Below are 16,916 nucleotides of genomic sequence, written 5' to 3'. Positions count from 1 at the left end.
TTATTTTCCTCCTAATTTTATCAAGTTGAAGGAATTTCAGCGGCCCCTAATGTTTCATTGGAGAGCCACAGAAGTACAAGGTGAAGTTTGGAGGACAGAGCGAGTGACAGCTTGCATGGCGCTGCCGGCTGTGCCAGCGGGTGCCCCGCCGCGCTCAGCCTGGCTCTGACTCAGGCTTAGCAGGAGCCCGGGGCGAGGGTGCATCTCACAGAGGTGGCTGACCCCGTCCTAGGAAGCACACACGTCATTCTCAGAGCTGGCCACCTCGGGTTCACACGTTGGCTGGCCGTGGCCCCTTGTGGCCTGGGTCTGAGACAGTCCCTTACCCGCCTGCCTGACTGAGGCTTCTGCAGTGTCGGCCCTGCCTCTGCTCCCCAGGCCTGGCCACCCGGACCTGTCGTGTCCCGGCGTCCCCAAGGCCTTCTGTCCTGCCTCGTAAATCCCAGCATGATGGCTCTGGAGTTCATGGCGGCTTCTCTGAGGCCCCTGGTGACCGGGTAGGAGGCCCGGCCCTGGGCCCTGTCCCAGCCTCCCTCCCATGCTGTGGGTTCACTGCCGCAGAGGGGTTTTTGCTCCGTGGAGCGTGTTTTTAAGGGCAGAGACCACGGTCCGCTGTAACTGACTGACTGTTTCTTCCAGCTGTAACATGAGTTTCGGGGGAGGCTGAAGACTTCACTCACAGAGATCACAGTGTCACCATCTCTTGAAACTTACCGAAAGATAAAAGGCTCATCTCATAGACTCTGCGGAAGACATTGCTGCAATCATCGATGAATCCATCCCCCTCCGAATCTGAGACTCTGGAATCGTGCTGCCCATTTTGGAAGCTCCTTTTCTCCGCCCCTTTGTTTCTGACGGGAATCTCAGGAGTTCTGTTTCCGTATGGCGAATGAGGCGGACCCGTTCCCTCAGAGCCGGTCTGCCTCAGCGTTTAGTCCGACAAGAGAGGGTCCTGCAAGCGTGGCTTGCTCGGCGTGCCCACCCAGCGGCCGCCTGCTGGCTCACGTCTCCACCAAGGCGCGGCCCTGAGCCCGCCCGGCCCTCGTCTCCTCCTCTGTCAGTGAGCGTAGCTGGTAACAGGTTTTCAAAGGAAAAGAAAACGTTTGAAAGCGCTGAAGTCCCTGCGTAGAGCAGATGCTCGGGAACGTTCGTGTCTTCTCTTGCTGCCGGTCCCAAGCCATTTTTACTCCAAGGCTTTTTGACTCATTTACTCCTGAAGGTAGAAGTGAAGCCTGGCGGTTTCCACCTGAAATCTGGGTGCTGTCGACTCTGCCCCCACGGACCTCCTAAGGCCCTGGCAGACTCCCATCCCCACCCAGCTTGTCCGGGGTTCGCTCGTGGAGACTCGTTGGTGCCGCCGAACAGAGGCCATCTGCCACTCTCCTCCTGTCCTCTCCCAGCCTCCGTCATCGTGAGGCATCGGTGTTCCAGATGCCAGCACCTCCTCAGGCCTCAGTCCGCAGGGGGCCTCCGGTGAGCGCGGGCTAAGGCTGCCCCACTCCTGGACGGAAACGTGCTGCTGCTTATGCCCCAGCACCGCTCCAGGCGTTCAGTGCGACGTCCCTGTCACCCTCCAGAGAACCTTGTTCGGGGGGGAACTGGGTTAAATCTAGGTGAGCAAGGCTTCGTGACTGGGTCCCCCTCTTCTGTAAGACTCTGCCTCTTCCTTTGAGCTCCAGCCGTTACCCCCTTACCCTTGGTGATCAGCAGATGCACTGACGGGCGTCCTTAGGGACACCTGGTGATCTCTTTCAGACCGTCCCTCGCTCACTCACCCTGGACGGAACGGGCCTCACTTGCTTTTGCTGAGGCACGTCAAGTTTCTGAATGGACTCCAGGGAAGGCACAGATGCTGTGAGGCAGCTGGAGGCCACCTGGTCTCAGGGCAGGACGTGCTAATATAGCCTCACTTTAATCTGAATACGAAAGGTGAGACCCTGGCAGCAGCTCAAGACGTTTCTGGAAGGATTCAGAATGCACACCGCAACATCAGGTAGAAAGGGAAGGCGGGCCTGCCAGATCACATCACACCCACGAGAGAGTCTCGAGTCTCCTGCGGACCCCATCCTGGGTCAGGTGGCAAGGGGGTGCCTGTCTCCACGTGAAGGTGGGATAAGGTGGCTTTGAAGTGGCCTGAAAACCCAGCTAAAGAGAAGGCAGAGTATATGCTAAGAAAACAGAACAAAGGAGCTGGATGGACGGGGTCACTTTTGAAATGGAAACTCTCTGGAGAAAAGTTGTCCCAGTTAGCTGCTTGTTTTTACTTGTATGTATGAGATCTGAGGGCCACGGAATTAAAATAATCCTCCCCTGTGTGAAGCGTGTGTCTGTAATAACAAGCAGCCGTCCCGCTGCGCCCGCTCCGTCTCCCGTCTGCCCGTGCTGCCCGGGCCTGTTGAGAGGAACTCAGGATTAGAAAGCTGAAGTTAACCTGACTTCCCTTTGCCACACACATTCAAGATCACTGCAGATACAACAAATACTATGCACACTCATAAACAAAATACTGCAGCCTGCCCGGACCTGACCCAGTTACAGCCACATGCTTCTCCACACCGGAAAACAGGTGGAAGTACAGAAGCCCGCACGGGAGGAGGAGGTGCTGTGAGCATGAATTCGCGATGTGCCAGCGGCGATAGAAAGTAGAAGAGAATTCTGGTTTGCGTGTTTCTTGAGGCCTTCGATGAGGAGTTTCAGCACAGGCCTGGCTTTGTCCCTCACTGGCCACGTTGCCTGGGGTACACCATTGTTTTCTCTGTTCTCTCAACCTCTCCTGCGAACTGAAGGGGCTGCCAGCTGCAGGCTCCTGCCATTATCGGGGGTATACGATGGCTCCCCTTGCTAGTCTGCATTTGGGGAAGTGGAAATCCAGAGAAGAGCCAGCCCAAACTCTGTCCTGCGGGGTGTTGTGTATAAGGCCACTGCCTTAACAATTCCTGAGCGGAGAATTTGAAGATGACTCTTCAGGACACTAACATCTCCTTTCAATGTCCGGGCGAGTGCTGGATTGACACAGTGCCGTGTTAAAGTGACTGTAGCAGAGGGTGCCTAAAATTATGTGTTTACCAAAAGTGTGTTAACTGATTATATATATATTTCAACAGATAATACAGGAATTGTCTTTCCAAGCTTATCTTCATTCTAAGCTCAAATTGCAAATTCTTTCCTGGTTTTTCCTTTAAAGACCCGTGTTTCGAACAGCACCTGTCTACCAGGTGAACTTTCTGTGTTTAGTATAATTCATGTTTCCATTTTGATTGACTTTAGCCATTTAGTTGCCAGGCAGATGTCTTAGCAGCACGAGATAAGGACAAGCACGCCAGACTTTGCTGATACATTTTCATCAGAAAGCGGAGAAACGTGAGCGCGGCGTGACTTTGTTTCCCGGAAATGGATGCTGCTGTTCGATGTTTTGAAATACTGAAATCCACTCTTGGACTCAGAGGTCCTGGAGCCTCGGCTATAGCACATTATTGCAAAATAAAATTCAGTTTGCCTCTCTTGGCTAACTGACTGCGAGTAATGCAGATCGTAACTTTGGGTAGAAGGTTTTGTGCTTACACGCTTCGCACTGTTTGCTTAGAGTCGCTGCGGTACTTTTTCTTGACTTCTGTAACCACAGCCAGGATAAGCCCTCCAATAGTCTCTTAGTCATGAATTCAGCACCACAGTGGACGAGGGTCACGTTTACTCCTAATTCCTCCAGAATGGAGAGATTTCTTTGTGGGTTTCAGTTTGCCCAGAACCTTCTCTGCTTAGGTAGCTTTAAGAGGAGTAGGCGGGATGGCTTTTGAGTAGACCCATAATTTGTTTTTTGAAGAAAATGTAAGTACTGAGTAGAGGTTTAAAGGCCACATAGTCTGGTAGATGCGGTGGAATCTATGTTTCTAAAAGAAGGCTGGTTCCCAACTCAGTTTATAACCTTCCATGGCCTAAGAGGACACTCAGCTCTAGGAGACGGAAGCCCCTCCCAAGGGTCATTCATTTCAGAGCCACTTGAAATCCTCCTATCACGGGCATTAGCAGCTATAGAAAACGGTTTGGGGTCGGTTTGCCATAATTTAGCAAACTCATCACCAAACCAAAGGTCACATGATTTTTTCAAAAATTACTCAGACTTATTTATGCTAATATCTCATTCTAAAGCCAACCCAGACTCTGCCGATCTGATGATCTTCACACGATGCGCGCGTGGCTTCCTTGCTTTTCCATTTCGCTGTGGAAGGACAGCGTGCTTCCATCTACGTTTTACTGCTTACAAATAAAAGTGTGAAGGATTTTGAATACAGGTTTTCATGTGGACATAAATTTTCAGTTCACTTGGATAAATATCCAAGCGTGCAGCTGTTTGGTCATATGGTAGGACTAGGTTTAATTTTTTTTTTTTTTTTTTTTTTTTTTTTGAGACATGGTCTTGCTTTGTCACCCAGACTGGAGTGCAGCGGCTTGATCGAGTCTCACGGAAACCTTGACCTCCCTGGCTCAAGCGATACTCCCACTTCAGCCTCCCAAGTAGCTGGGACCACAGGTCTACACCACCACACCCAGCTAATTATTATTTATTCATTTATTTAGAGATGAAGTCTCACTCTGTTGTCCAGGCTGTCCATTTTGGCTCGCGGCAACCTCTACCTCCCAAACTCAAGCGATTCCTGAATAGCTGGGATTACAGGCGCCTGTCACCACGCCCAGCTAATTTTTGTATTTTTAGTAGAGACGGAGTTTCACCATGTTGGCCAGATTGGTCTGGAACTCCTGACCTTAGGTGATCCGCCCACCTCGGCCTCCCAAAGTGCTGGGATTACAGGTGTGAGCCATCGTGCCTGGCCTTACTTACTTTTTTGTAGCGACAAGGTCTCACTTTGTTGCTGTGGCTGGTCTTGAACTGTTGGGCTCAAGTGATTCACCAGCCTTAGCCTCCCAAACTGTCGGGATTACAGGTGTGAGCCACTGAGCCTGTCCTGTGTGTGTAGTTTTATAAGAAATTGCCACATTTATCTTCCAAAGCCCTGTTTCGTTTTGCATTCACACCAGCGATAAATGAGAATGGCTGTTATTCTGCATCAACATTGTTACTGTCAGTTTCATGAATTTCAGCCATTCTAATAGGTATGCAGTGCAATTGCTCTGCAGTTTCAGTGTGCATTTCCCTCATGGCAAACAGTGTTGAGTTACCTTTTCTCATTTGTCACCCATATGTCTTCCCTGGTGATGTGTCTATTCAGATTTTTAACTCATTTAAAAAACTAGGCTGGTTGTCCTTTTATTATTGAATGTGAAGAGTTCTTTTTGGCCAGGCATGGTGGCTCACATCTGTAATCCCAGCCAAGGTGAGAGTCCAGAGGCCAAGGCAGGAAGATCACTTGAGCCCAGGAGTATGAGGTCACAGTGAGCTCTGACCACACCGCTGCACTCCAACCTGGGCAACAGAGTGAGACCCTGTTAAAAAAAAAAAAAAAAAAAAGAATTTTTTTTTAAAGAGTTACATTCATGTTCTTGATATAAGTCCTTTATCAGATATGTAAGTTGCAAGTATTTTCTCCAGGTCCGTGGCTTATCTTTTCATTATCTTATCAGTGTTTTCAAAAAATAAAGTTTTTAATATTGATAAAATCCAATTTATAATTTTTTATGGGATTATGTTTTTATGTTAGAAACTCATCACCAAACCCAAGGTCACAGAATTTTTTTCTATATTTTCTTCTAGAAGTTGTCTAGTTTTACATTTTATATTTAGATCCATCATCCATTTAAAAGCACGTTTTACGTAAGATGTAAAACGTGTCTAGGTTGAAGTGTTCGCCTATGCGCAAATCCATGTGTTCCAGCGCTGCTTGTTCAAAACACGATTCTTCCCTCCTTGAATTTACTTTGCACCTTTGTCAAAATTTTAACAATATTTGTGCAGTTCTGTGTCTGGGCGCTCTTGTCTATTCCATTGTCTGTTTGACCTTCTGCAAGTACACACCATCAGGGTTGCCGTGATCATGTAGAGCCTCTTAAAGTTGGGTAGTATGGCTCCTTAAACTTTATTCTGCTCTTTCAAAATTATTTGAGCTCTTCTGGCTCCTTTGCCTTTCCATGAAAATTTCAGAGTCAGTTATTCTTCACTTGATCTTAGCCAAAAGGCTAAGCAGTAATAGACTTGGTTGTTCTACATTAAAAAAATTCCTGCTGATATTTTGATAGGAGTTTCATTAGACCTATATTTTGGGAGAAATCTTTATTATATTCAGCCTTCCAATCCTTGAACATAGTATAGCCATTTCTTTATTTTCTTTCATCAGCATTTTATAGTTTATCATACAGATCCTGACATACTTTATCAGATTTGAACTTTGTCAGAACTTGCGTTACGACCCAGCAGATGGTATGTTTTGGAAATTTCCCATATGCACTTGAAAAGAGTATGTATTCTGCAGCTTTTAGTTGAATTTTTTCTATGTGTCAATTAGGGCAGTTCTTTTAGTCTTGTTATATAGAACCTCTGCCTCCCCTCTGGTTTTTGTATGCACATTGCTGGAAGAGACCAAAACTGTCTCCCCATGATTGTGGGTTTATCTAATTCTCACTTTGATTCTGTCATTATTGTTTGTTTGATGCATTTTGAGGCTGTGATTATGAGCATAGAAATTTAGAATTGCTGTATCTTCCTGGCCAATTTATTTTCTTATAAATATGAAATATCCTTCCTTATCTCTCATTATGATTACTGCCTTAAAGTCTGCTTTATCTGGTGTTAGCTATGCCAACTTTCTTGGGTTACTGTTAGCATGTAATGTCTTTTTCCATTCTTTAACCTTCAGCTGTTTGGTGCTCTCTCTATATATACTTTTTATATATGTTAAAATTATATATATATAATTTTTATATATTTTTATTTTTATTTTTTGAGATGGAGTTTCACTCTTGTTACCCAAGCTGAAGTGCACTGCTGCAGTCATGGCTCACTGCAGCCTCTTGGGTTCAAGTGATTCTCCTGCTTCAGCCTCCCGAATAGCTGGGATTACAGGCGTGTGCCACCACATCTGGCTAATTTTTTGTATTTTTAGTAGAAACAAGGTTTCCCCATGTTAGGCAGGCTGGTCTCAAACTCCTGATCTCAGGTGATCTGCCCGCCTCAGTCTCCCAGAGTGCTGGGATTACAGACGTGAGCCCCTACACCTGGACTCAGGGCCCTTATATTTAAAATATGTTTCTCATAAGTAATATATATAAAAATATATATATATATTACTTATATATGTAACATATATACATTATATATAGAGTTGTAGATATGTATGTGTGTATATAGCTGTAATTATATGTTAGAGATGCATATAATTATATATATATGAGATGTATTTTATTTTGTTTATATAGAGCTTGAAGTCTTAATTTTTTACTTGGAGCATTTAATGTAAGTATTGATATTTTAAGTAAGTAATCTACATTTAATGTAAGTATTGATATTTTAGGGCCTACATTTACCACAGTTCTCTTGATTTCTACTCTTGATTTCTTCCCAGTTTGTGTTTGTTTTGCTTCTTTTTTCCTAGTTTCTTTTTTTTTTTTTAATTTGAGATGGAGTCTCATTCTGTTGCCCAAGCTGGAGTGCAGTGGCACAATCTCCGCTCACTGCAACCTCTGCCTCCTGGGTTCAAGCAATTCACCTGCCTCAGCCTCCTGAGTAGCTGAGATTGCAGGTGCCTGCCACCACACCTGGCTAGTTTTTGTATTTTTAGTAGAGACAAAGTTTCACCATGTTGGCCAGGCTGGTCTCAATCTCCTGACCTCAAATGATCTGCCCTCCGTGGCCTCCCAAAGTACTGGGATTACAGGCGTGAGCCACCGCATCCGGCCCTTTTTTCCTAGTTTCTTGATGTAGAACCTTAAATTTTGATTTGGAACATTTCTTTTTTCCTAAAATAAGTATTTAGTACTATAAATTTCCCTCTAAGCACTGCTTTAGCCCCTTCCAGATGTTGACATGTTGTATCAAGGTCATTTTTATTCAGCTAAGATTGTTTTCCAATTTTTATTTGAGTGTTCTCTTTAACCCCTGGATTATTTAGGAGTGTGCTGTTTAATTCCAAGTGACTATAAATATTCTTGTTATCTTGATTATTAATTTCCAGTTTAATTCTATTATGGTCAGGTAATATATTTTATATGATTTCGGTTGTTTTAAATATGTTAATGTGTTAAGATATGTTTTATGACATGGAATACTGTATACATTGGTAAGTCTTCCTGGATTCTTGCAATATGAACAATGAACGCTGTTGTTGACAGGGTCAGTAATCTACATAGGTTAATAGGATCCCAGTGGTGGATGGGGTTCCTCAGTTCTTCTGCATCTTTGCTGATTTTTGTCTCCTCATCCTGTTTCCTGTCATGAGAGGAGTTCTGAAATTTCCAACCATGATTGTGGATTTGTCTGTTTTCCTTTTCACTTGTATCAGTTTTTGCTTTGTGTATGTGTAATTTCTTTTGTTAGATGTATACACATTTATTGTTATGCCTACTTGGTTATAAAACCCTTTAATCACAATACATCCCTGGTGATTTTCTTCGCTGTGAGGTTTCCTTGGCCTGACATGGCTGTAGATACTGTAGCTTGCATTCGATTAATGTGTGCATGCTACTGTTTTTCCTCCTCTTGCTTTAAACCTCTACCTCATTATATGTGAATTAGGATTCTTACAGACAAATATATGGTTGGGTCATTTCTAAAAATCATCCAGGAACTTTCTTCCTTGCTGCATTTAGACCATTTACATGTAATGTAATTCTTGGTATGTTATGACTGAGTCTGCCTTTCTATTTTGATTTCTAATTAGGTACAGTGCCTCTATTTTCACTTTTCTTTTTCCTGCTTTCTTTCAGCTATTTGAACATTTTTAATATTAAATTTTAATTTATCTATTGTGGGTTTTTCCCTTTTACCACATCTCTTTGTATAATTTTTTAAAGTGGTTGCTCTTAGAGTTATAAAATACTTAACCTTTCAGAGTCTACATATGACAATATTTTACTCCTTCAAATGGAACATAAAAGCCTTACCACCCTGTAGGCTCCTCTGCCCTCCCCCATCTTATGTTCCAGCTGTCTTATATATATCTACATACATTCAAACCTCCATCAATACAATATTATATGTATTTTTTTCTATAGTCAATCAGCTTTTAAAGAAAGAGAATATCCTGTTATATTTACCATTTTTGTTGCTCTTCCTTCATTCTTGATGTTCCAGGTTTCCTTTTGGATTAGTTCCTTTCTCTCTGAGGAATTTCCTTTAGTAAATTTTTTAGAGCAGCTCTGCTTCTATTAGTTTCCATTCATCTGAGAATGTCTGTATTTTACCTTCATTCCTAAATAATATTTTGAAACCATTATATTGTTTCTGAATATCTTCTAGGTTTATAATTCGTTTGGTATTTCATGCGTTTAGCACCTTAAAATCTTCTGCCTTCAGTAGTTTCAGATGAGAAATTCACAGTAATTCAAATTATTGTGACCCTATAGATAATGTATCCATTTTTTTTCTGTCTCCTTTCAAGATCCTTTGTCTGCAGCAAGTTTGATTTTGATGGGTTTGGATGTGCATTTCTTTGGCCTTATCTTGTTTGGGGTTTACTGTTTCTTGAATCTGTAGATTTCTTTCTTTCAGCACACACTTTGCAATTGTTTTAGTTTATTCTCTGTCCTCTCATTCTGGAATTCCAGTGATACAAACTTCTTGTTATTGTCTCATAGGCCCCTGAAGTGCTGTTCATTTGTGTTCTCAGTCTTTTTTTTTTTTTTTTTTCAATCCCTGCTGCTGAGATTGGATAATTTCTACTGATCTTTCTTCAAGTTCACTGACTCATTCCTCTTGCTGTCTCCATTCTGCTATTGAGTCCATCTAGTGAAGACCTTAAATTTTTTTTTGGAGATGAAGTCTCATGCTTTTTGCTCAGGCTGGAATGCAATGACGTGATTTTGGCTCACTGCCAACCTTCACCTCCCAGGTTCAAGCAATTCTCCTGCCTTAGCCTCCTGAGTAGCTGGGACTACAGGCTCACGCCACCCACGCCTGGCTAATTTTTATATTTTTAGTAGAGATGGGGTTGCATCATGTTGGCCAGGATGGTCTTGATCTTCTGACCTTGTGATCCACCTGCCTCAGCCTTCCAAAGTGCTGGGATTACAGGTTTGAGCCACTGTGCTTGGCCAGGACTTTAAATTTTGGTTATTGTGTTTTTCATTATAAAATTATCATTTGGTTCTTCTTTATATCTTCTCCTTTTTTACTGATACATTCTATTGTAATACTTGTTTCAAGAGTGTTAGTGATTGATTGTTTTGAGCATTTTTTAATAGCACTTTGAAGTCTTTGTCAGATAACTCCAACATGCATCATTTTATTTGTTGTCCTCTGTTGTCTTTTTTCATGTCAGCTGAGATTTTATGGTTGCTTTGCCAAGTAATTTTGAATCATATCCTGGTCATTTAAAATATTATATTATGAGACTGTCTGGTTAAATACTACAGAGAAAACTGGTATTTTTGCTTTAGCAAGCTATCGTGCTGGTTAGGTTTAGGCTGCAGGTTGCAATTGTAATTTCAGCATCATATTAGTTTCAAAGGTTTTGCAGTCCTATGTGCATCTGTCTGGTGTGTCCCTCCCCCAGGGGTCAGTCTGGGATGTGGGTAGAGATACATCTGTTACCTCAGTTCTTCACGTCTACGGCATGCTATTGGGATCACTTCCATGAATACACAGGTTGGGGGTGAGGCCAGGAGTTCACAGACTGTTTTGTGGAGTAACTTCCCTAAGCTCTTCTTGATTCATTCTCTTCCCAGTACTTTCTGGTTCCCTGGGTTTCTCATTTTCTATCTGGCCTAAAGTTCCGTGATTGTGCCATACCCAGGCCAAACACTAGGAGAACAGAGAGAGAGCAGAGTTCTGGCTGGCGGCTCTTCTTGCTGGCTACTGCTGCTGCCACCTCTGCCTCCACTACCACTGCTGCCATCACAGAATGGCCTGGGACACTAGGATGGAGGAAAAAAGCGCAAAAAACATCTTGCGGGGGGGGGTTTCATCTACTCTCTAGGGTTTTGGGGATTTTCCTGCCCCATTCCTCAAGCTGAGTGTCTCCTAGAACATTTGGGGTTTGTGTTTGTTGCATCCAGGCTGAGAAAGAAGTGGTAAATAAACTCACTGCCAGTTCGGTGGTGCTTTGAATTCAGTGTCCTCTCCTGTTTTCCTATTGCTGTTTGCTTTTCTGTGTTCTCAAATAGCTGCGCTGTGGATTTTGTTCAGGTTTGATAGTTGCATCCAGAGGGAGAGAAAGAGTGTCATGTGTTTTCTGTCTTACCCAGAACTGGAACCTCTGATTGATATACTTGTAAATTTTTATTTTTGAATTAACTCATCTTTATATACAGAACAACAGCTGATGTTATTAAGAAGAGTCAGGTAATTGGCCAAACCACATAGTTTTCAGTTGGCTTTTTTTATGCCTGTCTTTGTGTCAGCTACACAAGACACTGTTTCGGGCTCTTCCTTTGATCACATGACTGTCACGGTAGTTCTTCTAAGCAGCCTTGTGGGTGGAAGTAGTCTTGCCATGTATTTCCCACCTGTGGGTGAATTCCTGGGAGCACAGCCTCTGCCCACAGTCTCATGGCAGGGCTGGTCGGGGGTCGTGAGCGTGGGTGCAGTCAGCTGACCTGTTTGAGGCAGCTCTGAGAAAATCAGGTGGGAATCTTCGCTGAAGACCCCTGACGTGGAGTGTACCTTCAGTGCAAGTTTGCATATACTTCAGACATAATTAAACTACAGCTGACATTTTTAAGCAGTAACCTTTTGAACACATCAAGTTGGGTGCAATTTTAGAACAAATTTACATGCAGCTCTTCTGAGGTGTAAATCTTTGCAGCAATCACACCTGATGCCGTTGAACTGGAGCTGTTCGCTGGCACGCTCGGGAAGTGGGAGAGGATCTCGGTGTATGTGCGAATGCATTCGTGTGTAACCCAGAGTTCATGCTAAGGGTTAGTTACCCCGTGACCGTTCTATCATGATTGATTGGTTAAAAACTGTTCAGCCTCAAGGCCAGGTGCGGTGGCTCCGTCTGTAATCCCAGCACTTTGGGAGGCTGAGGCAGAGAGATCATGAAGTCAGGAGTTTGAGACCAGCCTGGCCAACATGGTGAAAACCCGTCTCTACTAAAAATACAAAAATCAGCCAGGCGTGGTGGCACCTGCCTATAATTCCAGCTACTCAAGAGGCTGAGGCAGAAGAATCGCTTGAACCCTGGAGGCAGAGGTTGCAGTGAGCTGAAATCGCGCCATTGCACTCCAGCCTGGGCGACAGAGCGAGACTCCATCTCCAAAAAAAAAAAAAAAAGCTCGTAATCCAGCCTTGGTTGCTGTGATCAAAGTCAGCTGAAGCCATCCTGGTTCCAGCTTCGTGGTGGGGAGAATCTGGTTTCATGTGGACTCCCATAGCAGCCCCTTAATTTCAGTAAGTCTTGGTTACCTCATGAATAAAACATGACCTATACTTACCTTGTAAGGTAAGCTGTTGAGAAGAATAAATGAGAAAACACATAGGAAGCAGGCTTCTGAAATAGGAAGTACCATACAAGTGTTTATTACAGGAAATGTTAGGAGGCGATGGTGAATTCAGAAGAGCAAATCTAGTATTATCACAGCTTGCTCTTCTCTGCCTTTCTGGACTCATTTTACAGAGGGGCTGAAGTGTGAGGTCTCCGGGTGCCAGAGTTGGACAAATCCCCGCCTGAGCCTATTCTAGCCCTGAGAGTTTATGATTCTGCAAACAGGGGCTACAGAGTCAGGGATGCCCAAGTGTTTTCCTCCTGGGACTGCAGCAGTTAGCGTGGGCACACTGCCTGGGGTCGAGTCACTCATGCCTCTCCCTCAGGTCCCCAGGCAACATCTGGGCATCCTTCTGCCCAGGTGAAAGAGCGTTTGCAGCTGCTGGTCAGGCCTCCCGATCCCAGCACAAACAACGGAGTTTTGCTTTAACTGGAAAGTTCAGGTTCCTGGGTTGTTTCCCTGAGAGATCCGCAGGAGGCACCCTGCCCTGAACTGGCCTTCGCCTGCCCCAGCAGACTGCCTGTGCCCTCCCCAGGCGGGGTCCTGCCTCTCTCCCCTTGGTCAGCAGCACTCTGGGGGGGAGGGAGGGCACAGGGGGTTACAGACAAGCTCAGGGGACAACCCCGGTGCCTCAGGCAGCCACAGCACCATGCAGGCCTGACACTCTGGGTGCCCAGCGACAGGGCCCAAGTTGGGGACGCATCAGCTGACTGCTGTCTTCACCCTCCCATGCCTGTAGGTCACCTCCAATGAGAAGCACTTGGAGAGCCTCAAGAACGCGGACAGCCTCCTGCAGGCCCTGGAGCGGCTGGCCCCCGGGCGTGGGTGAGTGGGCCGGGAGGGTCAGTGCAGTTGCTCTGGGCCAGGACATACTCAGCCGTTCCCTTCCCGCTCCCACCACCCACCTCCCTCCACACCGGGACCACCACCTTCCGGCCCATCGCTGTCCACCGAGACCCTTGCCCATGTGGGAAGGGAAGCTCTACCCCTCCACCCACTGGGAATCCCCAGTTACGGTGGGGAAGGTCGGGGCACAGGCAGAGAGAAAGTCCGAGTCCTGCCAGTAGAAACTGTACCCCACGTTGAGGCACCCAGGAGGTTGAGTGGATGACCAAGTGGGAGGTGCAGGAACACCTGAGAAAGGCAGCCCTGGGCTGTGCACGCGTGCGCCGTCAGCACCAGCCAGGAGCCCTCATCACCGCCTGGCGGAGGACTTGAGGCCCAGGCAGGGCTGGGGCAGCCGTGACAGCTTAGCCTGCTACCTTCCTCAGCCGGCAGCTCAGAGGCCCCCCCACGGAACCGAGTATTTGACACCAGCTGCAGACAGCGTGGTGCTAGGCCAGCCTCCCACCCATGACTGTACAGTCAGTGTGTCCAGAACAGACCGGATAGGCCTGTCACCCAGGAGCATGTTACACGCTCTAAGAGTCCCAGCCAGTTTGCAGAGAGCCTGAAGCTCGGTGGCGTTCCCCACCCTGGGGAGGACCCGCCTCTGACGGGGTCCCTGACTTCACCAGACCTGGAATGCTTCTCCCATTTCCTGGCAGATTCTGTTTTTAGAACTACATGTTTCTGTGAAATCTGCTTCCTGGTGTACTTAGGTTTGTTGTTAATTTGAAGAAAAGTAAGTGGCTGAAGTGTGGCTAAGAAGGTGAGTTTGCAGAGAAGGCTCAGCTGCACGCAGCCTTGTGCATTTAATCCTGGATAGGGAGGGGGAGAGTAGCCTACCCCTTTCCTCTTGAGTGTAGACCACAGAAGTAGGTTCTTCCTGACTTGCCGTGAGGTGAGGGGCAGGAGAGACAGACTTGGCTGTCAAGGGCCCCTCTGCACCTTGCTGAGCCCCTACCACGTAAGGCGTGGACGGTGACCCCGGACTGGCCTGCCGGCCTCCTGCGAGCACATGCCATCAGATCCTAGCCTTGTGCAAAATGCCATTATGAAGCCACCTACACAGACTTACGCAGAAGAGGGCACAGAGAGCCACAGAGAGTGGAGTGTGGCAGGAGCTGGAGAGAGCCCTTTCGCTCTGCAGGCACCTGCTCTGTGGGTCGCCTCCTAGTAGGCACCCCCAACTACCTTTTAGCCAAAAATAGCACATCCTCATGCTGGACCCCAATTTGGACCAAATGCATCAAAACAAAGTTCAGTGCTCCAGGAGGCGGTGGTGTGCCCTGCCCAGTTCTGTGCACGGCAGCGTCGAAACGCCTGCGGCAGGCAGGTCTTCTGTTGGTGGGAAGCCGCTCCTCCAGAGTGCTCCCGTTTGGACTTCATTCAGATGGCCTAACCAGAAAGGCTTTTCTTGCCAGCCAAGAATGAGCAGACGGGGTTGCCCTCAGCCCCAGCGCTGCTCTGCCAGCAGCTTCTGCCCTCCTTGCCAGCCTCACCGGGCCTACTGTGTGAGGGTGGGCAGCATGGCCGCATTAGTCTAGCCTATGCCAGCCAGGGGCGGGCCAAGTTCAAACGGATTCCTGTTGTCCCACAGGAGCTTTGATGCGCAGCGCAGGAATGCATGGCACGGTCTCCTGGTCACGGCCAGTCCCACTGCCATCCATGTCTTTTATGCAGTGCCCCCCCCCCCATTTATGTGGTAACAGCTGTATTTCTTTCAGTCAAGAGTGTGCCACAAGCTAATTTTACACTTCAAGGGTCACTGCTGTCGGTCTCGTCTTTGCTAACAGTGGTTAAACTTAGGTTTAAATGTGTCACCATTTGGCTCCAGTAACAAAGTTCCCATTTCAAGCTCTTCATTGCACAGTCACACTTACAAGGGTAAGAAAGCCCCTGGCTGATTGGCTGGAAAGGGCCGTGGAGCAGGAGGCTTCATGTGTGGAGTGGGGCTGGCACACACAGGCCGCCCCAGGTGGGAGCTGGGCAGGCCCATGAGGGCCCCAGGTCTGGTAGAGTCTGGCTGCCTATGGCTCAGTGGCTCAGTGGCTCAGTGGCAGTGTTTCTGGCAGAGGTGGGTCAGATAGTGAGTGGTGGCCGGGGCTGGGAGCTCAGAAATAGCTTGGGGGTGGTGGCGTGGCCAGTTCTGAGCCCTACCGGGACTGTGGGCCAGCCTTTCCTGCCTCTGCCTCCCAAGAGCACGCTGTGGCTGGTCCATCAAAAATACTCAGGTGCAAAAGAGGCTGGCTGAAGGGGGGAATTTTACCTTAGAGATGCCTCGTAAGTGTTCCTGTTTTGGTTTTTCTCATAGTTGCCTTCCTGACAGCATGGCGGCTCCCTTGGCCCTGGAAATCCTCCAAGCTGTTGGACGCTAGGCGAGAGAGCACTGAGCAGGAGCCCCCCGAGCAGGAGCCCACCCTGGGGCCCCAGCCCTCGGATGCACAAGCGAGCTCGGCTCCCAGACACCTTTCCCGCATCCTCCCACAGCTGTATTTGGACCTAATAAAAGTCATCTGAACCCAAAACCTGCTGGCCAAAGTGCTCTCTAACCCCAGGGCCCAGAAAAGCGGCTCCGAATCGACTTCCTCGGTTCCTGTGGAATGCGTCAGGGAAGCCCAGGTTTGTTGGCTGTCCTCAGAAACGTTCTTTCCCTGTGTGTGGGCCAGGCTGGCACTGCCTGTGATGAGAAGCGCAGTCCTCAGCCTGCCAGCATCTGAGAGCCCCTCTCCTGCTCCGGGAAGAGCAGAAGGGCAGGACCAGGCAGGAACGCGCTCCCACCCCACTCCAGAGCAAGCCTGTGGATGCTAATCGCCGAACCTCTTGTCTTCCTCCCTTTTTACCTGCCTGGCTTGTTCATTTCAGGAGAAACGGATTCCAGGAACCCTGGGGAGGACGGGTAAGACTCACTGTCCAGCACAGATAGTGAAAGGTTTGCCTAAAGGAACACAAAATGCTCAAGAACAGTGGTTTCCCTGAAGGTTTGCCCATCCCAGTGGGATGATGGAGTCAGAGTAGAATCATTCTCCTCAGCTTCCGCCACCTAATCCCATATCCCCAAACCCTTTCCAGCTCCTGCCTCATGTTCCCCACACGTACGCCTTAGAACCTCCCGTGTAAGAGGCTGTCAAGCCCTCAGCAGTATTTGGTGGGCGCCGTGGAAGTAACCTGTGAGTGCTGTAGCGGACAGGCTCAGTCTTGAATGTGGACTGAGTAGGTAGAGGTGGGTCCTGGGCAGCTCCAACCAGATGGGTAAGTTGAGGTCATGCCCTGGCCTTTCTGAGGCCTCATTTTCCCGATCTGCAAAATGAAAAGGCTAGACTAAATCAGTGGCTGCCAGGCCTCCTCCCAGCTCCAGTGCCCTGGTGCTTCTGCTCAGGGGATTTGCCCTCTAACATGCTCAGATGGATTCCATCCCAGGCAGCGGCCATGCCGGCCCATAG

The 16,916-nt window shown here is 47.3% G+C and overlaps 1 protein-coding gene across 10 annotated transcripts in view; it reads left to right on the top strand.

The window, feature by feature from the left end:
• Window positions 1-16,001, top strand: part of ULK4 (unc-51 like kinase 4) — a 621,709-nt gene extending 605,708 nt beyond the window's left edge. For all 10 annotated transcript variants that reach the window (XM_039461864.2, XM_074406079.1, XM_074406080.1 and 7 more), the window contains 2 exons: window positions 13,331-13,416; window positions 15,788-16,001. In XM_039461864.2, coding sequence (XP_039317798.1) covers window positions 13,331-13,416; window positions 15,788-15,851 — 150 coding nt within the window. In that variant the 3' untranslated portion in view covers window positions 15,852-16,001. The remainder of the gene's footprint in view (window positions 1-13,330; window positions 13,417-15,787) is intronic.
• Window positions 16,002-16,916: the final 915 nt, after the last annotated feature.

Source organism: Saimiri boliviensis, chromosome 9 (genome assembly GCF_048565385.1).
Source record: "Saimiri boliviensis isolate mSaiBol1 chromosome 9, mSaiBol1.pri, whole genome shotgun sequence".
NCBI classification, from domain to species: Eukaryota; Metazoa; Chordata; class Mammalia; order Primates; family Cebidae; genus Saimiri; species Saimiri boliviensis.
Note: the sequence above shows the minus strand (reverse complement) of the source record. Positions and strands in the feature narration are given on the sequence as shown.